A 23,836-nucleotide genomic window follows, 5' to 3' on the forward strand; every position below is an offset into this window, starting at 1 on the left:
TAAACAGGGTTGGAGATTCAAGTATTTGGCAAAATAAATGAAGCCATTTCATTGCTACTTCATCCATTTTATCAGTGCTCTCAGAAGAACAAGATAGCTTCACAAACTAAGAAATTTTAACATTCAGATTTCCACCCTAAATATACCATCCTACTGGCAAATATAAAATCTAATTTTGTTTTTCAGCTTTATACTGTGTGTAACAATTAATATAGGAAAATTCTCAATAAAAGAAAAATATTTCTAAAATCTTAGAGGTTTACTAAATTCTTCTCGATGGCATAAATATACTAACCATGGCTTTGATTCCTTCAGGAAAGAGAAACCGATTATAAAGTGCATCCACTGTATCATTGGGTTCAACATCACATGACTTCTGAAGAAGGATAGGTCCTGTGTCTAAACCATCATCAGCCCAGAAAACAGAAAACCCAGCTTTCTTATCTCCCATAATTAGAGTCCTGTGAAAAGAAGAGCTTCAACTTAAAATGTTGGTATATACTGAGGAGGGCACCTTTTGGGATGAGCACTGAGTGTTGTATGGAAACCAATTTGACAATAAATTTCATATATTAAAAAAATAAATAAATAAATAAATAAAATAAAATGTTGGTATAATGTATGACAAAGTGATGAGTTAGTGATATTAAAGTACAAGATAGTTATAATGGAAAGTAGACAGTGAGGGAAGCTACCATGAGAAATTAACAGCAAAGCCAGGAGATGTCAGCATTCATAAAATCACTACTTAATGGTACCACTATTTTGTACATTCCCATATCTATAGCCTTTCTTGTTAATACACACTAATGACTGCTAGTCTATTCAAAAGGGCACTGGAGCCCATCATTACTACCACTCATTAACTGTCAGTTGCCAGCTTTCTACTGTGGCATCAAGCAATTTTGCCCACCTGGGTCCAATTCCTACATCATAGTTGACCCTGTATTAGGCAGAATAAGATAAAGGAAAATAAAGCAGAAGATACTCAGTAAAGGAGAACTGATTATTAATTTAGATTATATAATTTGGACATAAGTGTCAGAGCTAGAATTAGCTCTAGATTGTCCATGTAAATTATAGTAAAAGATGGTTGGTTAATCCAACTCTTTGTATTTTATGCTCTAGGAAGCTTAGCCTAAGAGAAAATGTTGGCCCTGGGGGCTCCTGGGTGGCTCACTTGGTTGGGCATCTGACTCTTGATTTTGGCTCAGGTCATGATCTCACAGTTCATGGGACTGAGCACCATGTGGGGCTCTGCACTGGTAGCACAGAGCCTACTTGGGATTCTCTCTACCTCTCTCTCTGCCCCTCCCCCACTCATGTACGCACTCATGCACACACTCTCTTTTTCCCAAAATAAATAAATAAACTTAAAAAACAAAAAAAGAAAAAGAAAATGTTGGCCCTTAAGAGCATATAATACAACCAATAAGCTGAATATGTGAACCAATACATATAAAAGTATATCAGAGAGCAGGCTAATATAGACATCATCCATGTTTATGACCTAAATTTTTTTTTGTGTGGAATAATTTCTTTTTTTTTTTTTTGATTTAACTTTATTTATTATTTTTTAAAATTTACATCCAAATTAGTTAGTATATAGTGAAACAATGATTTCAGTAGATTCCTTAATGTCCCTTACCCATTTAGCCCATCCCCCTCCCACAACCCCTCTAGCAACCCTGTTTGTTCTCCATATTTATGAGTCTCTTCTGTTTTGTCCCCCTCCCTGTTTTCATATTATTTTTGTTTCCCTTCCCTTACGTTCATCTGTTTTGTCTCTTAAAGTCCTCATATGAGTGAAGTCATATGATTTTTGTCTTTCTCTAATTTCATTTAGCATAATACCCTCCAGTTCCATCCACATGGTTGCAAATGGCAAGATTTCATTCTTTTTGATTGCCGAGTAATACTCCATTGTATATATATACCACATCTTCTTTATCTATTCATCCATTGATGGACATTTGGGCTCTTTCCATACTTTGGCTATTGTTCATAGTGCTGCTATAAACATGGGGGTGCATGTGTCCCTTCGAAACAGCACACCTGTGTCCCTTGGATAAATACCTAGTAGTGCAAATGCTGGGTCATAGGGTAGTTCTATTTTTAGTTTTTTGAGGAACCTCCACACTGTTTTCCAGAGTGGCTACACCAGCTTGCATTCCCACCAACGATGCAAAAGAGATCCTCTTTGTCTGCATCCTCGCCAACATCTGTTGTTGCCTGAGTTGTTAATGTTAGCCATTCTGACAGGTGTAAGGTGGTATCTCATTGTGGTTTTGATTTGTATTTCCCTGATGATGAGTGATGTTGAGCATTTTTTCATGTGTCAGTTGGCCATCTGGATGTCCTCTTTGGAGAAGTGTCTATTCATGTCTTTTGCCCATTTCTTCACTGGATTATTCATTTTTGGGGTGTTTAGTTTGTTAAGTTCTTTGTAGATTTTGGATACTAACCCTTTATCTGATATGTCATTTGCAATATGACCTAAATAATTTTAAATCTCAGAGCTACTAATCGAGCAAGAACTAAGTCAATGAATCAATCACTCATGGGGCGCCTGGGTGGCGCAGTCGGTTAAGCGTCCGACTTCAGCCAGGTCATGATCTCGCGGTCCGTGAGTTCGAGCCCCGCATCGGGCTCTGGGCTGATGGCTCGGAGCCTGGAGCCTGTTTCTGATTCTGTGTCTCCCTCTCTCTCTGCCCCTCCCCCGTTCATGCTCTGTCTCTCTCTGTCCCAAAAATAAATAAACGTTGAAAAAAAAAATTAAAAAAAAAATGAATCAATCACTCTTTTCAGAAATATTGAGGAATTAATTGGCATTATGTTATCAAGAGACTTGCAAACATTCATATACTTTGACCCAGTGATTCTGCATGTAGAAGAAATGTGAAATGAGAAAAAATACAAGTTTAAATGCAGAGATAACCACACAGAACCATTTAAAATAGCAAAAAAAAAAAAAAAAAATCAATTCATGCAAATACAATGAAGTGTTAGTCACCACATTGAAACTAAGTGTAGTTTTCTGCCTAATTAATAACTTGACACTGAGAGATATCAAGGAGATGCACAGGTAAAGGAGAGAAGGCAGAAAAGTGTACCTACAGCAATAAAAATGTTAGACCATAGCCCCTTCCTTCAAGAAGCTTAAAGTTGAACAGAAGACAGATAACAAAGAAGATAATTTCAGGTAATTCAGCATTTCCTGACATGTACTTGAGATTCTCTGTGCAAAAACAGTTCTATGGTCGAATAAGTTTGGGAACTTTGTATACTCAGATTCCCTCCTAGAGATTATAATGCTCTCTCACTCAACACATATAATAGGTTCTAAGAAGTCCTGTGATCAAGAAATCCATCATAAACCAAACTTGTCTGACTATAGAACCTTTGTTTGCTCAGTTACTTAGTTAAACCTAATGAAGCCACTACTCCGTAGACTATTCTTGGGAAATGCTATCTAGCCCATGCTGTACCTCTATGTCTCAGGGGAGTTCATGCAATAGTAGCAATCAATCAGGGCCTCACACCTCCTCAAGCACACCTAGTTCTTTGATCCCCTAGGTAAAAAAATAGAAGATTATAGGCGATGGAAATAGGCCCATCTTCTCTGTAATTTAAAAAAATGCTCACCAGTTGATAGCAGAGGCTCCTCTATGCCTGGGAAGGATGGAGGGGTGATATATGATGGAGCCGTACTTTGGGCTGTCAATTACATCCATGGGGATAAACTGTGTGCAGAAGGGAAGCACGTTTAGCTCAGCACCCACAGATTTGTAGGCCTCTGCCACCTCCTTTATGGTCTTGCCCTTGACTCTCCATCTGGGGAACTTGAACACAGGGGTCCCATCTTTCTCTGCAGCTAAAGCTGAGCAGGAAAGAGAAAATGATTTTCATTAAAAAAAAATTTGGCCATAAGTTTATATGTGCAATGTGTGGATTCACACATTGCAGTTTTCCAGCTTCATGAAACATTGACAAATAAAACACGTTGAAGAACAATTTAGATGGTCACCAGAATTTGACCTGTTACAATTTTATCATGATCCATCCATTTTTCTAATGCGATTTTTTACCTATATATTTGAGGCATAATATATTTAAACTCAAAAGTTTGTGACTAGGGGTGCCTGGGTGGTTTAGTCGGTTAAGCATCAGACTCTTGATTTCAGCTCGGGTCATGATCTCACGGTTCACGGGATCAAGTCCCACGTCAGGCTCTGAGCTGATAATATGGGGTCTGCTTGGGATTCTCTCTCTCTTTCTCTCTCTCTGCCCTTGCTTCCCAAAAATAAATAAATAAAACTTAAAAAAAAAGTTTGTGGCTACATAACATTTAAAAAAATTTTAAGTTTATTTATTTATTTTGAGAGAGAGAGAACAGGTGCATGCAAGAGGTGGGAGGGACACAAAAGAGAATCCCAACCAAGCTCCACACTTATTGTCGGATGCGGGGCTTGAACTCACAAAACTGTGAGATCATGACCTGAGCCGAAATCAAGAGTCAGATGCTTAACCAACTGAGCCACTCAGGTGCCCCAACATTTTAAAATTTTAACTAAAGCTTTTCTCTTTTACAGATAAAAAATTATACTTTTATTACTGATATAGCCACTTAAAGAATATTTGTTTGTTTGTTTTTTAGGTTTGGAGCCAACTGCTGCTACGTCACCACTCAGATTAGACGTACTCAGCCTCTGGCACAGATGGAAAACCATGAGTCCCATCCCATGCCTGTTTCCTGGAGGGAAGTCATTTTTATTACAGAGCAAACTATAATGAGAACACATTTTCTCCACCAAACAGGCAGATCCCAAAAGACGAAGAGAGGACGTTTTTGCTCTGAGCTGGGCTTGTCTATTATCTAGTTCCTTCTCCCAAATTCACCAGTCAGATAAATTAGTGGAGGAGAGAGGCCAAGAATGGAGAATACATGCTCCTCGTGAGGGTTCTGCCATACTGGAGAAGATTTGAGGCTCATTCCTGTGGAAAATGTTCTCTCTTCCCCAAAGAACAGCTCCATCTACCTCTGTGTGGAAAAGGAGTGGCCCTCCAAAGTGCCGGTAGCACCAGCTCATTTTTTTCCATAATAAAATATCATTTTTACTAACTACATACCTTACATATATTAAGTATATATATTTATTTTCCACCAACAATACAAAGCAACTACATTTTAGGCAATTTTTTAAAGCTTTAAGAAAGGCTTTTTATCTGTATTTTTGGGCTCCTTTTCCTTTCTCCCCCATTTAATCAACCTTCGTTGACTTTGGAGGGGATAATGCCTCCACCAGAAAGCATAGTTACAAATCTTAAGTGATTCCTGAAGAAATCTGGCCATCAAGCTGATGCCTTGATCAATACACTTGGAAAGATGTGAGAGACCAGTATAATAATGTTCATAAAGTGTTCAAAAAACGGTAAATAAATCATTTTCAGATAATAAGAAAATGAATAAATGGTGGTAAAAAAATGTGAAATTGGGAGGAAACTGTGCAACGTTAAACTGGGAAAGAAAAATCAAATGAAAAACTTAGAAGTCTTCATTTTTTTTTTAAGTTTATTTAGTTTGAGATACAGAGAGAGAGAGAGAGAAAGAGAGAGAGAGAGAGAGAGAGAGAGAGAGAGAGAGAGTGTGTGCACAAGCACAAGTGGGGGAGGGACAGAGAAAGAAAGAATCCCAAGCAGGCTCCATGCCGTCAGCACAGAGCCCAATGCAAGGCTCAATCCCATGACTATAGGATCATGACCTGAGCTGAAATTAAGAGTTGGATGTTTAACTAGCTGAGCCACCCAGGCACACCTAGAAGTCTTCATTTTAAAAATCTACTACATTGAGATAGCCTTCCATAGTGATTTGTGGCTGCCCCAGGGCTATTTTCCACTGCTCTAGTTGGCTATTCTGATAACAAGAATAGTTTGCCACTGTCATTTTGATCCCTTTTTATGAACTAGGCACAGGGATGAGCAGATTATATACATTATGTCATCTAACCCATGTAAGATGGGTGCTGTTGAACTAAGCTTAGTGGGTTTTAATAACTTGCCCAACCTCATGCAGCTAGTAAGTGGCAGAGTCAGATTAACTGCATGACTCCAGAACATATACAGTTAACTATATGCTGTACTACATCCCAGGCTACTCTACAAGTCAAATTGGTAGTTTTTCTTTTCTATGTTTTGCTAGCAGCCCAAATGGCCACGACGAATGGAAAGGAGGTCCTGGCCCCGGGACCAGACACTAGGGAAAGTTAGTTTCCCAGGTCATACTTTTAAAGGAGTTTTAAGAGTCACATGCTTGTAATTCTTCTGAAGTTCATGTATATGGCAGAGACTGCTAGCTGTCCCCCTTCAATCTCTAGCAAAGATTCTTCTACTTTAGCTGAGCACATAGCCACCCTGAATAAAATCTATGTTTCTCTGTCTATCCTACAAATAGATTTGGGCTGTGACTATGTTTTAGCGAGTGGAATACAAATGGGAATAATATGTGCAACTTCGGGATAAAGGCTTGCCTTCTGCTTCCCATCTTTCCCGTACTGCTTGCTAGAATGCAGACTGGACAGTTGGGGCTAAAGCAGCTATCTTGGGGGAGCCTGGGTGGCTCAGTCAGTTAAGCGTCTGACTTCGGCTCAGGTCATGATCTCATAGCTTGTGAATTCGAGCCCTGCATCGGGCTCTGTGCTGACGGCTCGGAGCCCGGAGCCTGCTTCAGATTCTGTGTCTCCCTCTCTCTCTCTGCCCCTCCCCGGCTCACACTCTGTCTCTCTCTCTCTCAAAAAATAAACAAACATTAAACAAAAATTTTTTTAAAAAGCAGCTATCTTGGACCATGAGATGGAAGCCCAGTGTTGACAATAAGAAAACAACAAACAGCAAGAGTCTGCATCGTGATAAATATAGAGCTGCCACAACAGCTCCAATGGCCAACTCAGACTTGAGAAATGGACTTCCATGTTACTTAAGCTAATATTATTTGGGGCTTCCCTGATTCAACAACCAATCTGATATCCCAAATATGAGTCCTCCCAAATATCCCCCCCGCCACAAGGCTGCTGCAAATAGCTAATAATAGGACAGATAGTCCCAGTAATAGGCATCCGTCCCTTTCTGTCTTGGGAACCAGGTCCAAATTCATGAGGCAGATTCCCTCAGAATTCCCCACGTTGGGATAGCTTTTTTCTGAAACAAGGATAATTTCTTTCTTTCTTTCTTTCTTTCTTTCTTTCTTTCTTTCTTTCTTTCTTTCTTTCTTTCCTTTTGGGGAAAGAGAGACAGAGCATGCGCACGCACAGGGGTGGGGGAGAGGGGCAGGGGGAGAGAATCTTAAGCAGGCTCCACACTCAGCATAGAGCCCAACATAGGGCTCTATTCCACAACCCTGGGATCATAATCTGAGCTGAAACCAAGGGTCAGATGGACACTCAACTGAATGAGCCACCCAGGTGCCCCCCCAAGGATAATTTCTAAATCAAGTGATTAAATTCATATATGCATATGTGCTCTTTGAGCCAACTTTTTTTTAGCATGACTCTTGAAAAAAAAATGTTAAAATATAATATTTTTAAAAGTAGAACAAGATAGGATAAGCCCCAGAACTATTTCTTCCAAGAAAAAAGGGTACAATTTTAGGGTTATCACTGATCAGTGTTTATCAGACAATATGTCGCATTGTTCCAGTGATTTCTGAAGATCTGATTTATAAGCCAGGATAGCTAGTTGCTCATTCTTATACCCTATCTGTACAATTTGTAGACCATTTCTATCTCCATGTCTCGCACCCGTCCTCAACATAACTATAGTTCATTCTTGAACAATCAGGTTTGAACCGTGTGGGTCCACTTATATGTGAATTTTTTAAATAAATATAGTACTGTCAATGTATTTTCTCTTCCTTATGATTTTTTAAATAACATTTTATTTTCTCTAGCTTACTTTATCATAAGACTACTGTATATGATACGTAAAACATACAAAATATGTGGTAATAAACTGCTTATGTTAACAGTTAAGACTTCCTTCTAGTCAACAGTAGGCTATTTTTTGTTAAGTTTTGGGGGAGTCAAAAGTAATATGTGGAGTGTTGACTAGGTAGGGGGTCAGCACCTCAAACCCCTGTGTTGTTCAGGGTCAACTGCATACTTGTAAATCAGAATCTCATTGTAGGTTTGCTTTGAGAATGGCTATCTTCTTTACCTTACCTTAACAGCCAAGCAGCCAAGCTATACTTGTTCTGACATAAATATATTCTTTATGACCCCACACCAATTTCTATCATTGGATGCGGTCCTCTCTTCAATTCCATTGGCACCTCTGAATCAGACATTATTCTAGATGCTTCATAACACCTTTGGAAAGTCACAAGTGTAGTTCAGAAAAAACATAAACCTGAAAATTCCTCTGAGGGACCTTGGAGGTAAGTGGAGAAATTCTTAACACAGTGGGGGCCTGCATCTTTGTCTTGGGGCCCACAGACAAGGGAGAATTTTTCAGTCTGCAAATAGACTTAGCTTGAGAATGCTTTCAAGGTGGCGCAGTTGGTTAAGCGTCCGACTTCAGCCAGGTCACGATCTCGCGGTCCGCGAGTTCGAGCCCCGCGTCGGGCTCTGGGCTGATGGCTCGGAGCCTGGAGCCTGTTTCCGATTCTGTGTCTCCCTCTCTCTCTGCCCCTCCCCGGTTCATGCTCTGTCTCTCTCTGTCCCAAAAATAAATAAACGTTGAAAAAAAAATTAAAAAAAAAAAAAAAAAAAAAAAAAGAATGCTTTCAAGAGGCAGAGTGCATGTAGCAGAATCCAGGGGGGATGCAGGTAGTCTGGGTCTTTGGGAGCTGTGGCAAAGAAATAGAGCTTTAGAAATGCTAACAAGGCATAAGGGGTCTGAGCTGGGGCCTAAACCAGCTGGGTCAGTGCAGAGTCCTTGATTCAGCTGTTCCAAGATACACTCACCCAGTGGGTCAGTTTTGCCATCCTTGTCTGGAACCGTGAACACGCCCACAACTCGGTGGCCCTCTTTGCGGAGGTGACTGTACACTTCCTGTCCGAAGAGGCTCTGACCAATAAGTGCCAGCTTCAGCTTGTTTTTGAAATAGGCCTGTGAAACAATTCAATGATGACAGACGTCGGCATGGTTAGAAGACATATGGGTCACCAACACTCTTTTTCCAATCATGCAAAATGACTTGAGGAAACAACACAGAGATCTACAAAATAAAATTTTTATTGACACACGCTGAACCTAGGCTACACATAAACAGTAGTGAAAACACATAAACTGTTTTACACATAAACAGTAGTGAAAATAATGTCACACTGACGTATTCCTTTTTTCCCCTTTGCTCTAATCCCCCTGATTATTCATCATAATCATTGGGATTTCATATATTTTACAAGCCATTCCAACTCCTCGGTGAAATGAAGCCGGATGTTAACAAGTAAGGGTAAGTTTCATAGTTAAAAGGAGTTTAATTCTGAGCAAGACCTGCTTCAATAGGACAATGGCTTTTGTGGCCCTGCAATATAGAAAGAAGAGCCGGACTCATCTCTTAACTTCCAGAAGAGGCCAAGAGCTAACACGCGGCATGACACGGGGGTCACAGGCAGACCCCAGTGCTAGACTACCCGAAATCAAAATCAAGTGCCACTCCTGTTTAGTCGTGTGTCCTTAAGCAAGCGACGAACTTCTGTTGCCTTTTTTCCTCACCTGTAAAATGGGAATAATAACACCAACCTCACACAAGTTTGATTGAAGCAGATGACTTAATATTAACATGTAAGAGGCTCAATGCAGTATCTGACACAAAGGACTGTTGCGGTAAAAGCTTCAATCATGTCTTAGAGGTTTTGCTACATCCTAGATACGGTTCCATGTTTCTTTATATAGTCCAAAATTCCAAAATCTTTGGTAAGTGGCCCAAATTCCTTAGGCCTCAAAACCTGGATTGCTCCAGTGGAACATTCTTTTTAGTTCTTACAGCTTTCTTGTAAGTTTGTGCACATTCATTTGGTTTCAAACTTGACCTGGGCTGACATACTGCTATTTATAATCTTAATTATAGTATTCGTAAGGACTGTATGAACATTTATATGTTTTGCTGCAGAAAAATCAATGTGTTTGGTTACAGATACTGTCCCAGACCCTGCTGTGAATTATATGTAATGTACTATCTATGTACCACATTGACTTTCTAAATGTAATTCTGAATCTCTAAATATATTTTGTTCCTCAGGTTTAAAAAATTTTTTTTGATGTTAATTTATTTATCTTGAGAGACAGAAAGAGAATGTGAGTGGAGGAGGGACAGAGAGAGACACAGAATCTGAAGCAGGCTCCAGGTACTGAGTTGTCAGCACAATGCCCAACACAGGGCGTGAACCCATGAACCAGTGAATCATGACCTGAGCCAAAGTAGGACGCTCAACCAACTGAGCCACCCAGGTGCCCATGTCCTTCAGGTTTCAGGTAAAGAATTAAGACCTGCACATCATTTCATTTCATTTAATCATTGCAACTATCATGTTTGATTATCTCCCATTTTACACTATTTTATGAATGAAGAAACCACAGCTCAGAAATGTCAATTATATCCTCAAGGTCATGTTGGCAAAAAGGAGGAGAGGTGAGACTTGAATCCAGGTCTGTCTGACTTCAAAGCCTACGTATGCACTTAAAAATAAAATAATAAAAATGAGCTCCCACCACTCATCTCTTTTCTCTTCCTTTTAGAAGATTAACACTGATGTACAAAAGTACATTGATTATCAAGAAATACAGACACCATTTAGACAAGAATAGTGCTAAGGGGTTGTAGTTTTAAAGAATTCTCTTTAAGCAATTATACCTCCTGTAAATTCTCCCCAAATGGAATCTTTTGCAAAGCTAAGGTAACAATGGGGCACCTGGGTGGCTGAAGTTAAACGCTCAACTTCAGCTCAGGTCATGATCTCACTGCTTGCGAGCTCAAGCCCTGCATCAGGCTCTGTGCTGACAGCTCAGAGCCTGGAGCCTGCTTCAGATTCTGTGTCTCCCTCTCTCTCTGCACTTTCCCCACTAACACTCTGTCTCTGTCTCCCTCAAAAATAAATAAACGTTAAAAAAAAAAAAAAAAAAAGAACACAGCTCCACAGGACTTGGATTTAGATATTTTTCCCTTTCACTCTAAATGGGATTCTTTAATGTACTAGAAAGTCATTCTAAATTAGTCAAGCCTCACTGTAAAAATTTGATTATGAGGAAACAATTTTCCCTTATTTCCCAATTTACTGAGGGCATAGACAGCTTCCCTTTTTAGGCATGAACTTAAAAGCATATGGGTTCACATGTTCCCTGTAATTGAGCTGATAATGAAAACAATGAAGGTTTTACTTGAAAAAAATCTTTTCCAGGGCCAGCCAAAGATTCTATCCCCAAAGAGCCTACAGCTTCAACATCTAACAAATATTTTCAAGCAAACAGATTAACTCTGCAACAACAGCATAGTTTGCCTACAGATAATACGTGATTATTTCATTTACTCTTATCAGAAAAATCAAAATGTTCTGTAAGCATTCCATCTCCAAATCCTATCATTTATGCTGTGGCTTGAACTAGAACAGACATGATGGCATATCTTAAAAATCCGGCTTTGCCTCACACCGCTACCAACACCAAATAGTTTAAGCCTTCTAAAATACTACCCTTGGCACACAAAAGAACTAAGAGGCTGAGATGGTTCAAATGTAACGCTGTGCTCAGCTGTCACCTGGGTATTTGGAGTTCAATTCCAGATTCCACGCTCCCCTAGAAAGACAGCATTTAAAGAAAGTCAGTATCTCTAGAAATGCTACATTCACTGAAACAGTTTCTGAGCTTCATGCTAAAGCTGAAGCTACAAAAGTGAGTTTCCAACACTGAGACATGTTCGGATTTTAGGATGGTAAGTGCGTTTATAATGAGTTGGCATAATTCCCAAACACCAGACTGGGGTATTCTTATTTCTCCAAGTGTGATCTGAGGACTGAAGTACGCTGTGATGGCTGTGTTAGAATCAGTGGGGAGGATGTGCTAAAAGTGTGGGTTCCTGGGCCCCACTCCAGATCTCCTGAGTCAGACGCGGGGCACTAGGAAGCTACATTTTAACAAGCTCCCCATCGACTGAGAGGCACACTAAAGGCAGAGAATCTGTGCTGGATGGAGAGCGTGTGCCTACCTGCTTCGCAAAAAGGTTCTGCCCTGGGAAGCGTGGATCAGGAAGAAGGGGTGGAAATAATAGCAAACTTTTTTTTTTTTTTTAACATTTATTCATTTTTGAGAGAAAGACAGAGACAGAGCGTGAGCAGAGGAGGAGCAGAGGGCGGGGTGGGACACAGAATCCGAAGCAGGCTCCAGGCTCCGAGCTGTCTGCACAGAGCCCGATCCGGGGCTGAAACTTACGAACCTGTGAGATCATGACCTGAGTAAACCACCCAGGCTCCCCTTAGTCAACATTTTAACGAGACCCTTGTAAGTGCCAGGTATTTCATATATATTACCTCATTTTGATCGCTCGATGACTCCTGGAGAAAGGCATCCCTAAGCCACTTTATAGATGAAGATATTAAAACACCTGGAAGTTAAGATATAGCCTGGAGTCAAACAGCTACTAAGTGGCAGCTCTCAGCTTCTAACTCTGGTTATTAGTTTCCTTTGTTTTTCCATAACACAGGCCATAGGATTTTGAGCTGGGTCTCATCAATTGAAATCTGAATAATAATAGTACCTAGTGGCACCTGGGTGGCCCAGTCAGTTAAGCATCGACCCTTGATCTCAGCTCAGGTCATGATCCAGATTTTGTCTTCAGATCTTGTCTCCCTCTCTCTGCCCCTCCCCCACTCATGCGCGCTCTCTGTCAAAAATAAGTAAACATTAAAAAAAATTTAAAAAACTCTTTAAAAATAAAAAAAATAATAGTACCTATTTCATAAGGTTGTTAAAAGGATTTATCATCTAATGCATTAGTTTATCATCTAATTTATCACCTAATGCATTAGTGCAGTGTGTGGCAATAGTGGATGCTCAACAAATGTTAATTATTATTATTATCATTATTATGCCACAAGTAATACTTAGGTAAATAAAAAATGTTGATGATGGAACTTTCCTACTGGAAATGTACCATGAGCCCAACACCACGTTGAGCCCTGTTAATCAATTTAAAACATTTTATCAACTACTTCTGCCTTTAGACCTCATAGTAACCCATTTTACAAATGAGAACACACAGGGCTTAGAGAAGTCAAGTAAACTGCCTGCAGACGGGGCTAACCACGGGCAGAAGGCAAAACTCAGATCTATCACACTTCAGCAGATAAGCTTCTACTGTTTTCCTATACTGAAGGTCTGCCCCCCATTTTAAAATATTTTATATTATTTTATTTTTTATTTGAGAGAGAGCCTGAGAGCAGGGATGAAGGGCAGAGGGGGAGAGAGAGAGGGAGAGAGAGAGGGAGAGAGAGAGGGAGAGAGAGAGAGAGAGAAAGAGAGAGAGAGAGAATCCTAAGCAGTATCCACACTCAGCACAGAGCCCGACTGGGGTTTCGATCCCATGACCCTGGGATCACGGCCTGAGCTGAAATCAAGAGTCAGATGCTCAACCAACTGAGCCACCCAGGCACTCCTGTCCTCCCTCCCCAACCCCCCCCCTTTTTTTAAAAAGAAAAATATGGTAACAGTTTGACAGGTTAATTGTGGGAAATAGTTCCATAAGACTTTCTAAGGAAATACCATGGTGGTCCTGACAGGGGAGAAAGCACCATTCATTTGTAGGCTGGATCTGGTGACCAAAGAACATTCTTTGAGGCACTTGTAAGTGCCTGTTATATTGGTGAGAAAGACAGGGAGGCATAAAACCACCCACAGCATTTATAAATCTTGGTGGGAAGTGCCATTATCTTAGGTTTCTCTAATGATGGCATTCTGCCTAGAAGAGCCTTGGGCAGGAAACAGAACTTTTGCCTTCTTTTTTTTTTTTTTTTTTTTTTTAAGATTTTATTTTTAAGTAATCTCTACACCCAACATGGGGCTTGAACTCAAAACCCTGAGATCAAGAGTCACATGCTCTACTGACCGAGCCAGCCAGGCACCCCCAGAGCTTCTGCTCTTTAAACTATTCAATGCTGCATTCCCAGGCTATCCACATCCTGGTGGACTCCTTCAGGAAGGAAATTAATGAGAATTCTGATTATGCTCCAAGGATTAAAACCAAAAACCAAAACACAGTCCTCTATAGAAAGCCTAATGGCGCAGCACTACGAGTCAGCCCTGATCCGAAACGCTTTTGCGAAGCAGACGATACCGTTACAGAACCATTTGAGTGGGGTGTAAAACAAGGCCAAAGCTCTCCACGTCAGGAATTGTGAGAACTGACAGTTTTACCGAAGAATAAGACCAAGTCAATTTTTCAGAGACATCCAGATGCCTAGCACCTTGTGGAACATGCGGCACATGGTGCCCCAAATCACGCCTGACAGTGTGCAAGACGTGCTCAACGAACACGTTCTGAGCATTGACCATGCTCCGGGCCCAGGGCCTGGTAGGCACTGCAAATCAGTTGTCCCACAAGAGTATTTTATTCGGCCCACAGAGCATTTGTCAAAGAACTGTGATAAGATTTTTAGGAGCTTTCACATTAGCAGGCTGAATTTCTGACTTCTTTTTAGAACTCAGGAGGTTCGTCAACCATGGTCTACACTTCGACGTAGCAACAGTCAGCTAGAGCTGAGCAGCGGCTGCCCCCGTTCCTCTGGTTGGATATGGCCTTTCGCTCCCTCAGGCTCAAATCCTTCATTTGCTCGCCTGTTTAGCTTCCATGGGTGTTTTTTTTGGGGGAGGGGGATCCCTACAGTAAAAGCACAAAGAAGACTGGTCTCTGCCCTCAGGAGTTTGCCAGTTAGCAGGGAAGCAGTAAAGACATATCAGCATCATAGAGCTGGACAGGAAAGCACAGTGTGGGTGTGGAAAGGGGAAGACTTTCCAAGAATTCCTTGACTGAATCTTAGAGCGCTCATCCTAAGAGTTGGCCAAGAGAAGGGCGGGGATTATCGGAGGTCCTTGGGAAGTTTCAGGAAGAGGGGGTGGCATTTACAAAGAAGTGAAGGAGTGGGCAAAGTGGGTCCAATACTGGAAGTTGGGGAGTGATGACAAGTGACTCTCTAGGGAGAGTCAGAAGACCTATTAGGGAGAGCCTTGTCTACAGCAAATAATTTGGACCTTATTGTGAAGACAGTGAGATCCACCGAATGAATGATTTTAAGCACAAGAGTGATGCTATATTATTTCTCCATTAACAAACACTCAGGTGAGGCATGAATTAACTTCGGGTGGGCACCCCTCTTGAGTTTGAGAGTTGAGCAGATACACAGTGAAAATAAAAGCTGACTTAATAAGACACCATCAATACATTCACAGGAGGTAGCTTGGAATAGCGTAAAAGCCCATGGTACTGATTGTAACAAACCCTCATACTAATCATCAGAAGCAACAAGTTCCACATTGCATAGATGTAAATCTGTGTAAGATTCAAACAAGTTCAAGACACCACCATAAATGACAAACTTGTGCAACTTGATTTTTTCCCCATTGTGTAATCATATAAAGTACGTATTAATGAGGACTTTCTTGGATATCTGGCCATTTTTTTTCTAATTTTTTTAAACATTTATTCACTTTTGAGAGACAGAGACAGAGCATGAGTGGGGGAGGGGCAGAGAGAGAGGGAGACACAGAATCCGAAGCAGGCTCCAGGCTCCAAGCTGTCAGCACAGAGCCCGACGCGGGGCTCGAACTCACTAATTGTCAGATCATGACCTGAGCAGAAGTCAGATGCTTAACCGACTAAGCCACCTAGGCACCCCTTGGCCAACATTTTTTTATCATAAAAAGGATAAAAGAGTTTTATTTTTAAATGTTTATTTATTTATTTTGAGAGAGAAAGTTCCATAACTTTGTTAGTGCACACAAAGAGAGTGTGTGTATAAGCAGGGGAGGGGCAGAGAGAGAATCCCAAGCACTCTCCATGCTGTCAGCATAGAGCCTGGCTCGGGGCTCGAACTGACGAACCATGAGATCATGACCTGAGCTGAAATCAAGAGTTGGACGCTCAACTGAGTGAGGCACCCAGGTACCCTGGTAAGAGGTTTTTAAAGCAGAGATGTCAACACAGGGTCTTAATTTAGCATGTGAGGCCAGCTGGGGATGCCTTGCACCTAAAGTTTGGGTGCGGCTGGTGACCAAAGAACATGTCAAAGATTGGGTAAAAGTAGGGAAAGAGTCCAAAGGACTAGATCCAGGGATGGACTCCAGTCCCTGCTAGAAGGGGAGGACTTCAGTGCACTGCATTTATCTATAATATTCTCATTGCATAGAATTTTTAAAATTAATGTTTAATTACATATCTAACATATACACACAATCTCCTTGTTAAAAATGCAACAATCACAGGGGCGCCTGGGTGGCTCAGTCGGTTAAGCGTTCGACTTCGGCTCAGGTCAAGATCTCACAGTTCTTGGGTTCGAGCCCTGCATTGGGCTCCCTGCTGCCAGCACATATCCCACTTCAGATTTTCTGTCCCCCTCCCTCTCTCTCTCTGCTCCTCCCCTACTCGCATGTGCTTGCTCTCTCTCAAAAATAAATACACATTAAAAAATTTGGGGGGGCACCTGGGTGGCTCAGTCGGTTAAGCATCCAACTTCAGCTCAGGTCACGATCTCATGGTTCATGAGTTCAAGCCCCACGTCGGGCTCTGTGCTGACAGCTTGGAGCCTGGAGGAGGCTTTGGATTCTGTGTCTCCCTCTCTGTGCCTCTCCCCTGCTTGTGCTTTGTCTCTCACTCTGTCTCTCAAAAATAAATGTAAAAAAAAAATTTTTTTTTAATGAAACAATCACAGATAAGACTGGAGTCTCCCAATCCCACTTCCCTCTCCCCCTCCACCCCAGAAAAAAACATTTCATGGTTTGCTGTGCATCCTGCGGACCTTTTCTGGACATTTACATATATCAAAGTGTATATACATAAAATATTATTTTGTGTTTTAAAAATAACACAAATTGAGTCGTATTATGTGTAATGTCCCATAACTTTGTTAGTACCTATAATTGATTCTTTAAAGTTGGTGCACAGCATTTCAGAGCGTAGCTATGTCTCAGTTTATTTGTTCATTTCCCTACTAAGGAACAGCTTGGCTTCCAGTCTGTCATTATTACAAATACCATGGCAATGGGTATCCTGGTACATGCTTCCTGTGCCCATGCAGGAGTGCTTTTCTCAGATATCTACAAATGAAATTGTAGGATCATTTTTAAAACTTAAATGTTAATGGATGCCATCAAATTGGCTTCTAGAATATTTGAGGAACTATTTTCTCACCCCTGCCAACACACAATATTGTCAACTTCTATGATTTTTGCCAATGTGATGAGTGAAATCTTATATCTTGTTCTAATTTGCATTCCCTTGACTACTGGTTTGGTTGAGTGCCTTTTAATATTGCGCTATCCATTTGTATTTCCTTTTTGGCATATTGTCTATTATTATTCTTTAACCACAAGTTTAATCATTTGTTCCACTAATCTACGGACTCTTTGAAAGCAGGGATAGTTTATTTCTTGTTTATTGTTTTATCCTTTCTGGTTGTGAGACTCTAAAAAAGTTATTTAACTTCTCTGAGTTTTAGTTTCTTTATCTGTAAAATGGGTAATAATAGTACCTACCTCACTGAGATAGTAAGCAAATTAAGTGTGCGTAAATGTAAAGCATTTATAACAGTGTCTGGTGCATACTAAGTGCTATGTCAATGCTACCTATTATTATTATATTATTATTGTTATTTATTAAATAATTATATCCTCAGGATTTAGAACAAGTGCTCAGTACACAACCAAATATGGTTTGAAGTTGAATTTGAAGGTCCTCAAAACAAACTTGACATGAAAGCAGGGGGTCAGGTAATTCAGAAACAAGGACCTGGTTGCTAGAATTAGGGTATAAACCAGTACTTGGTTCCAAGAAGTAGGGAGGGGTCCAACCTCTTAAATTAGATCATAGAGTAACCTCAAGTTCCAGAACCAGGCTATGAACCCAGAACCACCAGCCAGACTTATCCCAGACACTGGCAGAGGAAGCTAAATTACAAAGTGCCAAATAGTATGAAGGCTAAATAATCCCCCCCCCCCCATGGGGAGAAATTAAGGAGCAGTGAACCAGGCAAGATAATGGAAGTGCACGACACTAACTATAGACAAAGGGTTTATTGCTGTGGATAGTGGCCATAGTTAAAAAGATCCAGCCACATCATTAAGCCAAAATCATTAAATATTTCTGAGTCCACTTCTTTAAGACCGAGAATGGAAAAAATCGACTCTAGCAGGAAGTGTTATAAACTAGTTTTCCCACTGGATTTTGCTAGGTTCTAAGAAATTTGTCATTCTTTTTTTTTTTTTTCATTCTGCTTTAACACCAAACTCAAAAAAAAACCCATGTGATTTTTTTCACTTTTAAAAATGAAGGTATACTTTACCTGCAGTAAAATACACCCTTTTCAGTGGATAGTTCTGGGAGTTTTGACAGACACACAGTCACCTAATCACTGCTATAATCAAGATAAAGAATAGTTCCATCCGCCTGGGTGGCTCAGTCGATTAAGCGTCCGACTTCGGCTCAGGTCATGATCTCACAGTCTGTGGGTTTGAGCCCCGCATCGGGCTCTGTGCTGACAGCTCAGAGCCTGGAGCCTGCTTCAGATTCTGTGTCTCCCTCTCTCTCTGCCCCTCCCCTGCTCATGCTCTGTCTCTCTCTGTCGCAAAAATAAATTTAAAAAATAAAAATAAAAAAAAAGAATAGTTCCATCATCCCCCACCCCCCCGCCAAAATATTCCTTCCTGTCCTTTGAGAGACAGTCTCTTATAGTCCATGCTTCCCCCATGTCCAGCCCCTAATAACCACTGATCTTTTTTCTATCACTGTATAGTTCTACTCTTTCCAGAATGTCACATAAGCAGAATCATATAATACATAGCCCTTTGAGTCCGTCTTCTGACACTCAGCACCCACATCTGAGTTTCATCCATGCTTTTGTACACACCAGGAGGAGTTCCTTCCTCTTTCTTTTTCTGAGTAGGATTCCCATGTAGGGATGGGTTTATCCACTGTTTATCCTGTCACCAGATGAAGGACATTTACGTTGTTTCCAGTTTTTGGTGATAATGAATAAAGCCTCTGTAAACATTCATAAATAGGTATTTGTGTGAACATGAGTTTTCACTTCTCTTGGGTAAATACCTAGGAGTGCAATTGCTGGGCCATATTATAGGTGTATGTTTAACTTTATAAAAAATCGCCAGTTTTCCAAAGTGGCTGCACCTTTTTACGCTCCCACTAGCCATGCTTGATTTTGAACAATTCTTACTAGAATACCGTCCAAAGGATGGATCCCCATTTTCTATGGAGTAAAATATCCCAAACACTTCACTTATTCCATGTCTTCCTTTTGGCCATGGAAGAACCTGTCTTCTTCCCAAACGAATGTCGCTGCTCTTTCACATGTACAGTCAGACCCCAGACCCCTGACCGTGCCTGGTGCTTCCCCACATGCATGTTTCTGTTCATGTCACTTGCCACCTGGGATGTTCAACTTTTATTACTGAAATCTTATGTAAACCCCACTATTGCAATCTTTTCGTTCTTTGAGACTCCCTTCTGCACTCCAAAAAAGGCAATTCAATGAAAGGTGTTGACAGAGGAGGCCAATAAAATAGGCAGGCACAAGCCCTTGCTCTCGGTGCCATCCAATCCACATCCCCAGCTGCCACGTGGCGGGAGAAAGCTAAGGAGGAGTTCAGAGCAAGCAAAGGCTCTCCAAGAGCAGGTTTCTCTTTTCTTATTCTTTAAAAGGGAGAATACTCCCCCAAAACTAGGACTGGATGGGGTAAAGTGACGAATCCTCATTATTTGGGGTCGTCTGGGAGACAAAAGATTTTTCCATGTATGCATCGTTTTGCCGGTTCTTGGTGCTATTCAAGACTTCTCTCCGCCTTCAAGTTTCTTACGTCTGGATTTGTATACATGCACATATGGCTTTGGCAAAGAAGAGGAATTGAAAAGCAAATTCTTTCACAGACCAGGAAGCATGCACTTCCTACAGAAGAGATGATGTACATGACATGCTTTTTTTTTCCTTCCCTAAACAGTTTAGAGTCTGCCTAAAGGCAGGGAGGCATCTCTCCCAGGGGTCACATGCAACGTGTCTGCTCTCTTTCCATTTCTGGAGGAGCTGATGCAATTCTAAGGCGCGGGGCTGGGCCACGGCTCGTTTCTTAACTACGGTTTAATAATGTTCCAGAGTGGCTGCTTCTGCAGCGTCTGGTAATCATAGCAATCTTGCCGCCTGCAACTCGCGAAAAATGAGCCTGCAGCCACCAGCTCCGAGGGCCCAAATCTGAATGGATCCTCAATGCCAGGGCTCCCCACTCCCAGGCCACCCAGGACCACGCGGCTGACTTGAATACTACTGTCCTCCAGAAACGGTTTCGGTCCTGTACTTCAGCTCCATCTCATAACCAGGGATGTCATCATTGAAATGAAAAAAGGAAAGGAAGCTGACCCTGTCCCTCTTGCCAAGTGACTGTCTCCACCCTGTCAATCCCAGCCAGACCGTAGATGTTCAAAAGACGCATCCTCAGCCCCTTCCCCGAACAAGACAATGGCTCGCCTGGCAAGCCATACTCAAGACCCTCTCCGGATCCTTCTCGGCAGTCTCCTAGTTTTAAAAACGCTGTCTTGGCTTTTAGCAAAGCCTGAACATCGCTGCCCACCCCCAGCCCCGCGCCCGGCCCTCCCGACCCTCCCGACCCGCCCGCCTCGCCCGGGGGTCTGGAAAGCAGCCCCGGTGAGAGAGAGCCAGGACGCTCGCCCGGGACCAGACTCACCCGGCCGGTGGAGAAGCGCCGGAGCGCCTGGCTGCCCAGCCACAGCATGATGGAAGGGAGCGCCCGGGCGGCGGCGCGACGGCTGGGGCTCAGCCTGGCCGCGCGGCCTGCAGCCTCCGAGCGCCCGGGGGCCTCAATAGCTGCTCGCCGGGTCCTTCAGTCCTGGGACCAGCCCATGGCCCGCCCCCTCGGCTGGCACGGCCTCGCCTCCTCAGCTGGCCGGGCTCGGGTGGCCAATCCCCTGCGACTGGGCGGGGCCTGCGCCGGCCGCTGGGAGGCGCTGGGCCGCAATCCCGGTGCCACGCTGGTACCCAGAGGGAGGGATGGCTTCCAGTTGTGGCCCAGGTACTCACCAGCTGGGAGATCGCCTTCCAGTTACTCAAACCCTGTGAGGTACACAGAGATTTGCCTTATTAATGGTCAACCTGACACCCCAAGTCAGGCCCACAACAGTCCTGAGAAGGCAAAGATAGGAAAAGATAAGGTGTGGGGACACCTAGCTATATAGGATCCTGATACCTATCTTGTAAGCTGATGAGAGGATTTAATGAGAGACTGTGTATAAAGCACTTGGCAAAGGGCCTGGCACACAGCTGGTCCCCAACAGGTGATAGATAGACATAGATAGATACACACCCTTTCCCCTCATCTCTCTAGAAGGAATGCTCATTTAACTAAGCATTTGTCTCAAACGGAACACCTTAGCCTGGCATTCAAGGCCATCTGCAATTTGGCATTTTGGTTTCTTGCTGCTGCTTTGCATATATAATTTAGCCTAACTCTGGTGCTTGCTGATTCTTTTTTTCCTGGACAATGCTTCCCAGAAAAGCTTGTCACCTGTCACTTGTCACCATCTCAGCACGACCAAATTCCTTCTTTTCTTAAAGGCACAGCTCAAATTCTGCCTCTGGGAGGCATTTTTCCTGATTCTTTCCTCCCTTAACCCTCTTATTCCCCCGAAGTAATCTTTAACTCCTCTGAACTGGGGAAGATTTTTGTCTGTGCATCTCTTCTGACATCTCAGTCTGTCACTGCTATTTGTGTGCCTGTCATCTTCTCTACTGGAAGCTCCTTGCAAGCTGAGTTGACGTCTGATTTATCAAGATTTACAATATCTAGCACTAAGCAGAGTTCAAAAAGTACTTGTTAAAAGAGAGGATGAATGAATGTGTTTAAGAAGGAGGGAGAGAGAGAAAAAAAACATCTTTAAAGCTTGGAGAACGGCAGCAAACATCTAGAGTTTTGCTCTGGGAATTACCCATTTCCAATTCAACCCACTTCCCTGACTGCACATTGTGACTTCTTGCTTCTTTTCTTTTCTTTTCTTTGTTAAATATATTTATTTTCAAATTGGTTTCCATACAACACCCAGTGCTCATCCCAACAAGTGCCCTCCTCCCTGCCCATCACCCACTTTCCCCTCTCCTCCATCCCCCCATCTACCCTGAGTTTGTTCTCAGTCCTTAAGAGTCTCTTATGGTTTGCCTCCCTCCCTCTCCATAACTCCCTCCCCCCTTTCCCCTCCCCCATGGTCTTCTGTTAAGTTTCTCAAGACGCACATATGAGTGAAAACATATGGTATCTGTCTTTCTCTGCTTGGCTTATTTCACTCAGCATAATACCCTCCAGTTCCATCCACATTGCTTCAAATGGCAGGATTTCATTCTTTCTCATTGCCAAGGAGTATTCCATTGTATATATAAACCACATCTTCTTTTTTTAAAATTTTTATTTTTTTATTTTTTAAAATTTACATCCAAATTAGTTAGCATATAGTGCAATAGTGATTTCAGGAGTAGATTCCTTAGTGCCCCTTACCCATTAAGCCCACACCCCCTTCCCCACCCACTCCAGTAACCCTCAGTTTGTTATCCATATTTATGAGTCTCATCTGTTTTGTCCCCCTCCCTGTTTTCATATTATTTTTGTTTCCCTTCCCTTATGTTCATCTGTTTTGTCTCTTAAAGTCCTCATATGAGTGAAGTCATATGATTTTTGTCTTTCTCTGACTGACTAATTTCACTTAGCACAATGCCCTCCAGTTCCATCCACGTAGTTGCAAATGGCAAGATTTCATTCTTTTCGATTGCCAAGTAATACTCCATTGTATATATATACCACATCTTCTTTATCCATTAATCCATTGGAGGACATTTAGGCTCTTTCCATACTTTGGCTATTGTTGATAGTGCTGCTATAAACATGGGGGTGCATGTGTCCCTTCGAAACAGCACACCTGAGTCCCTTGGATAAATGCCTAATAGTGCAATTGCTGGATCGGACATTTGGACCCTTTCCATACTTTGGCTATTGTTGATAGTGCTGCTGTAAACATGGGGGTGCATGTGTCCCTTCAAAACAGCACACCTGTATCCCATGGATATATGCCTAATAGTGCAATTGCTGGATTGTAGGGTAGTTCTATTTTTAACTTTCTGAGGAACCTCCATACTATTTTCTAGAGTGGCTGCACCGGCTTGCATTCCCACACATCTTCTTTATCCATTCATCAGTTGATGGACATTTAGGCTCTTTCCATAGTTTGGTTATTGTTGAAAGTGCTGCTATAAACATTGGGATACAAGGATCCCTATGCATCAGCACTCTTATATCCTTTGGGTAGATTCCTAGGTCATAGGGTAGTTCTATTTTTAATTTTTTGAGGAACCTCCACACTGTTTTCCAGAGCGGCTGCACCAGTTTGCATTCCCACCAACAGTGCAAGAGGGTTCCTGTTTCTCCACATCCTTGCCAGCACCTATAGTCTCCTGAACTGTTCATTTTAGCCACTCTGAGTGACCTGAGGTGGTATCTCAGTGTGGTTTTGATTTGTATTTCCCTGATGAGGAGTGACGTTGGGCATCTTTTCATGTGTCTGTTGGCCATCTGG

General features: G+C 42.0%; 1 protein-coding gene across 1 annotated transcript in view; it reads right to left on the bottom strand.

Moving 5' to 3' along the window:
• Window positions 1-21,132, bottom strand: part of ALDH1L2 (aldehyde dehydrogenase 1 family member L2) — a 67,934-nt gene extending 46,802 nt beyond the window's left edge. The window contains exons 1-4 of the mRNA XM_043562385.1: window positions 20,947-21,132; window positions 8,958-9,102; window positions 3,646-3,880; window positions 296-461 (exon numbers count right to left, since the gene is read on the bottom strand). Coding sequence (XP_043418320.1) covers window positions 296-461; window positions 3,646-3,880; window positions 8,958-9,102; window positions 20,947-20,994 — 594 coding nt within the window. The 5' untranslated portion in view covers window positions 20,995-21,132. The remainder of the gene's footprint in view (window positions 1-295; window positions 462-3,645; window positions 3,881-8,957; window positions 9,103-20,946) is intronic.
• Between the last annotated feature and the right edge of the window lie 2,704 nt (window positions 21,133-23,836).

Source organism: Prionailurus bengalensis, chromosome B4 (genome assembly GCF_016509475.1).
Source record: "Prionailurus bengalensis isolate Pbe53 chromosome B4, Fcat_Pben_1.1_paternal_pri, whole genome shotgun sequence".
Lineage (NCBI taxonomy): Eukaryota > Metazoa > Chordata > Mammalia > Carnivora > Felidae > Prionailurus > Prionailurus bengalensis.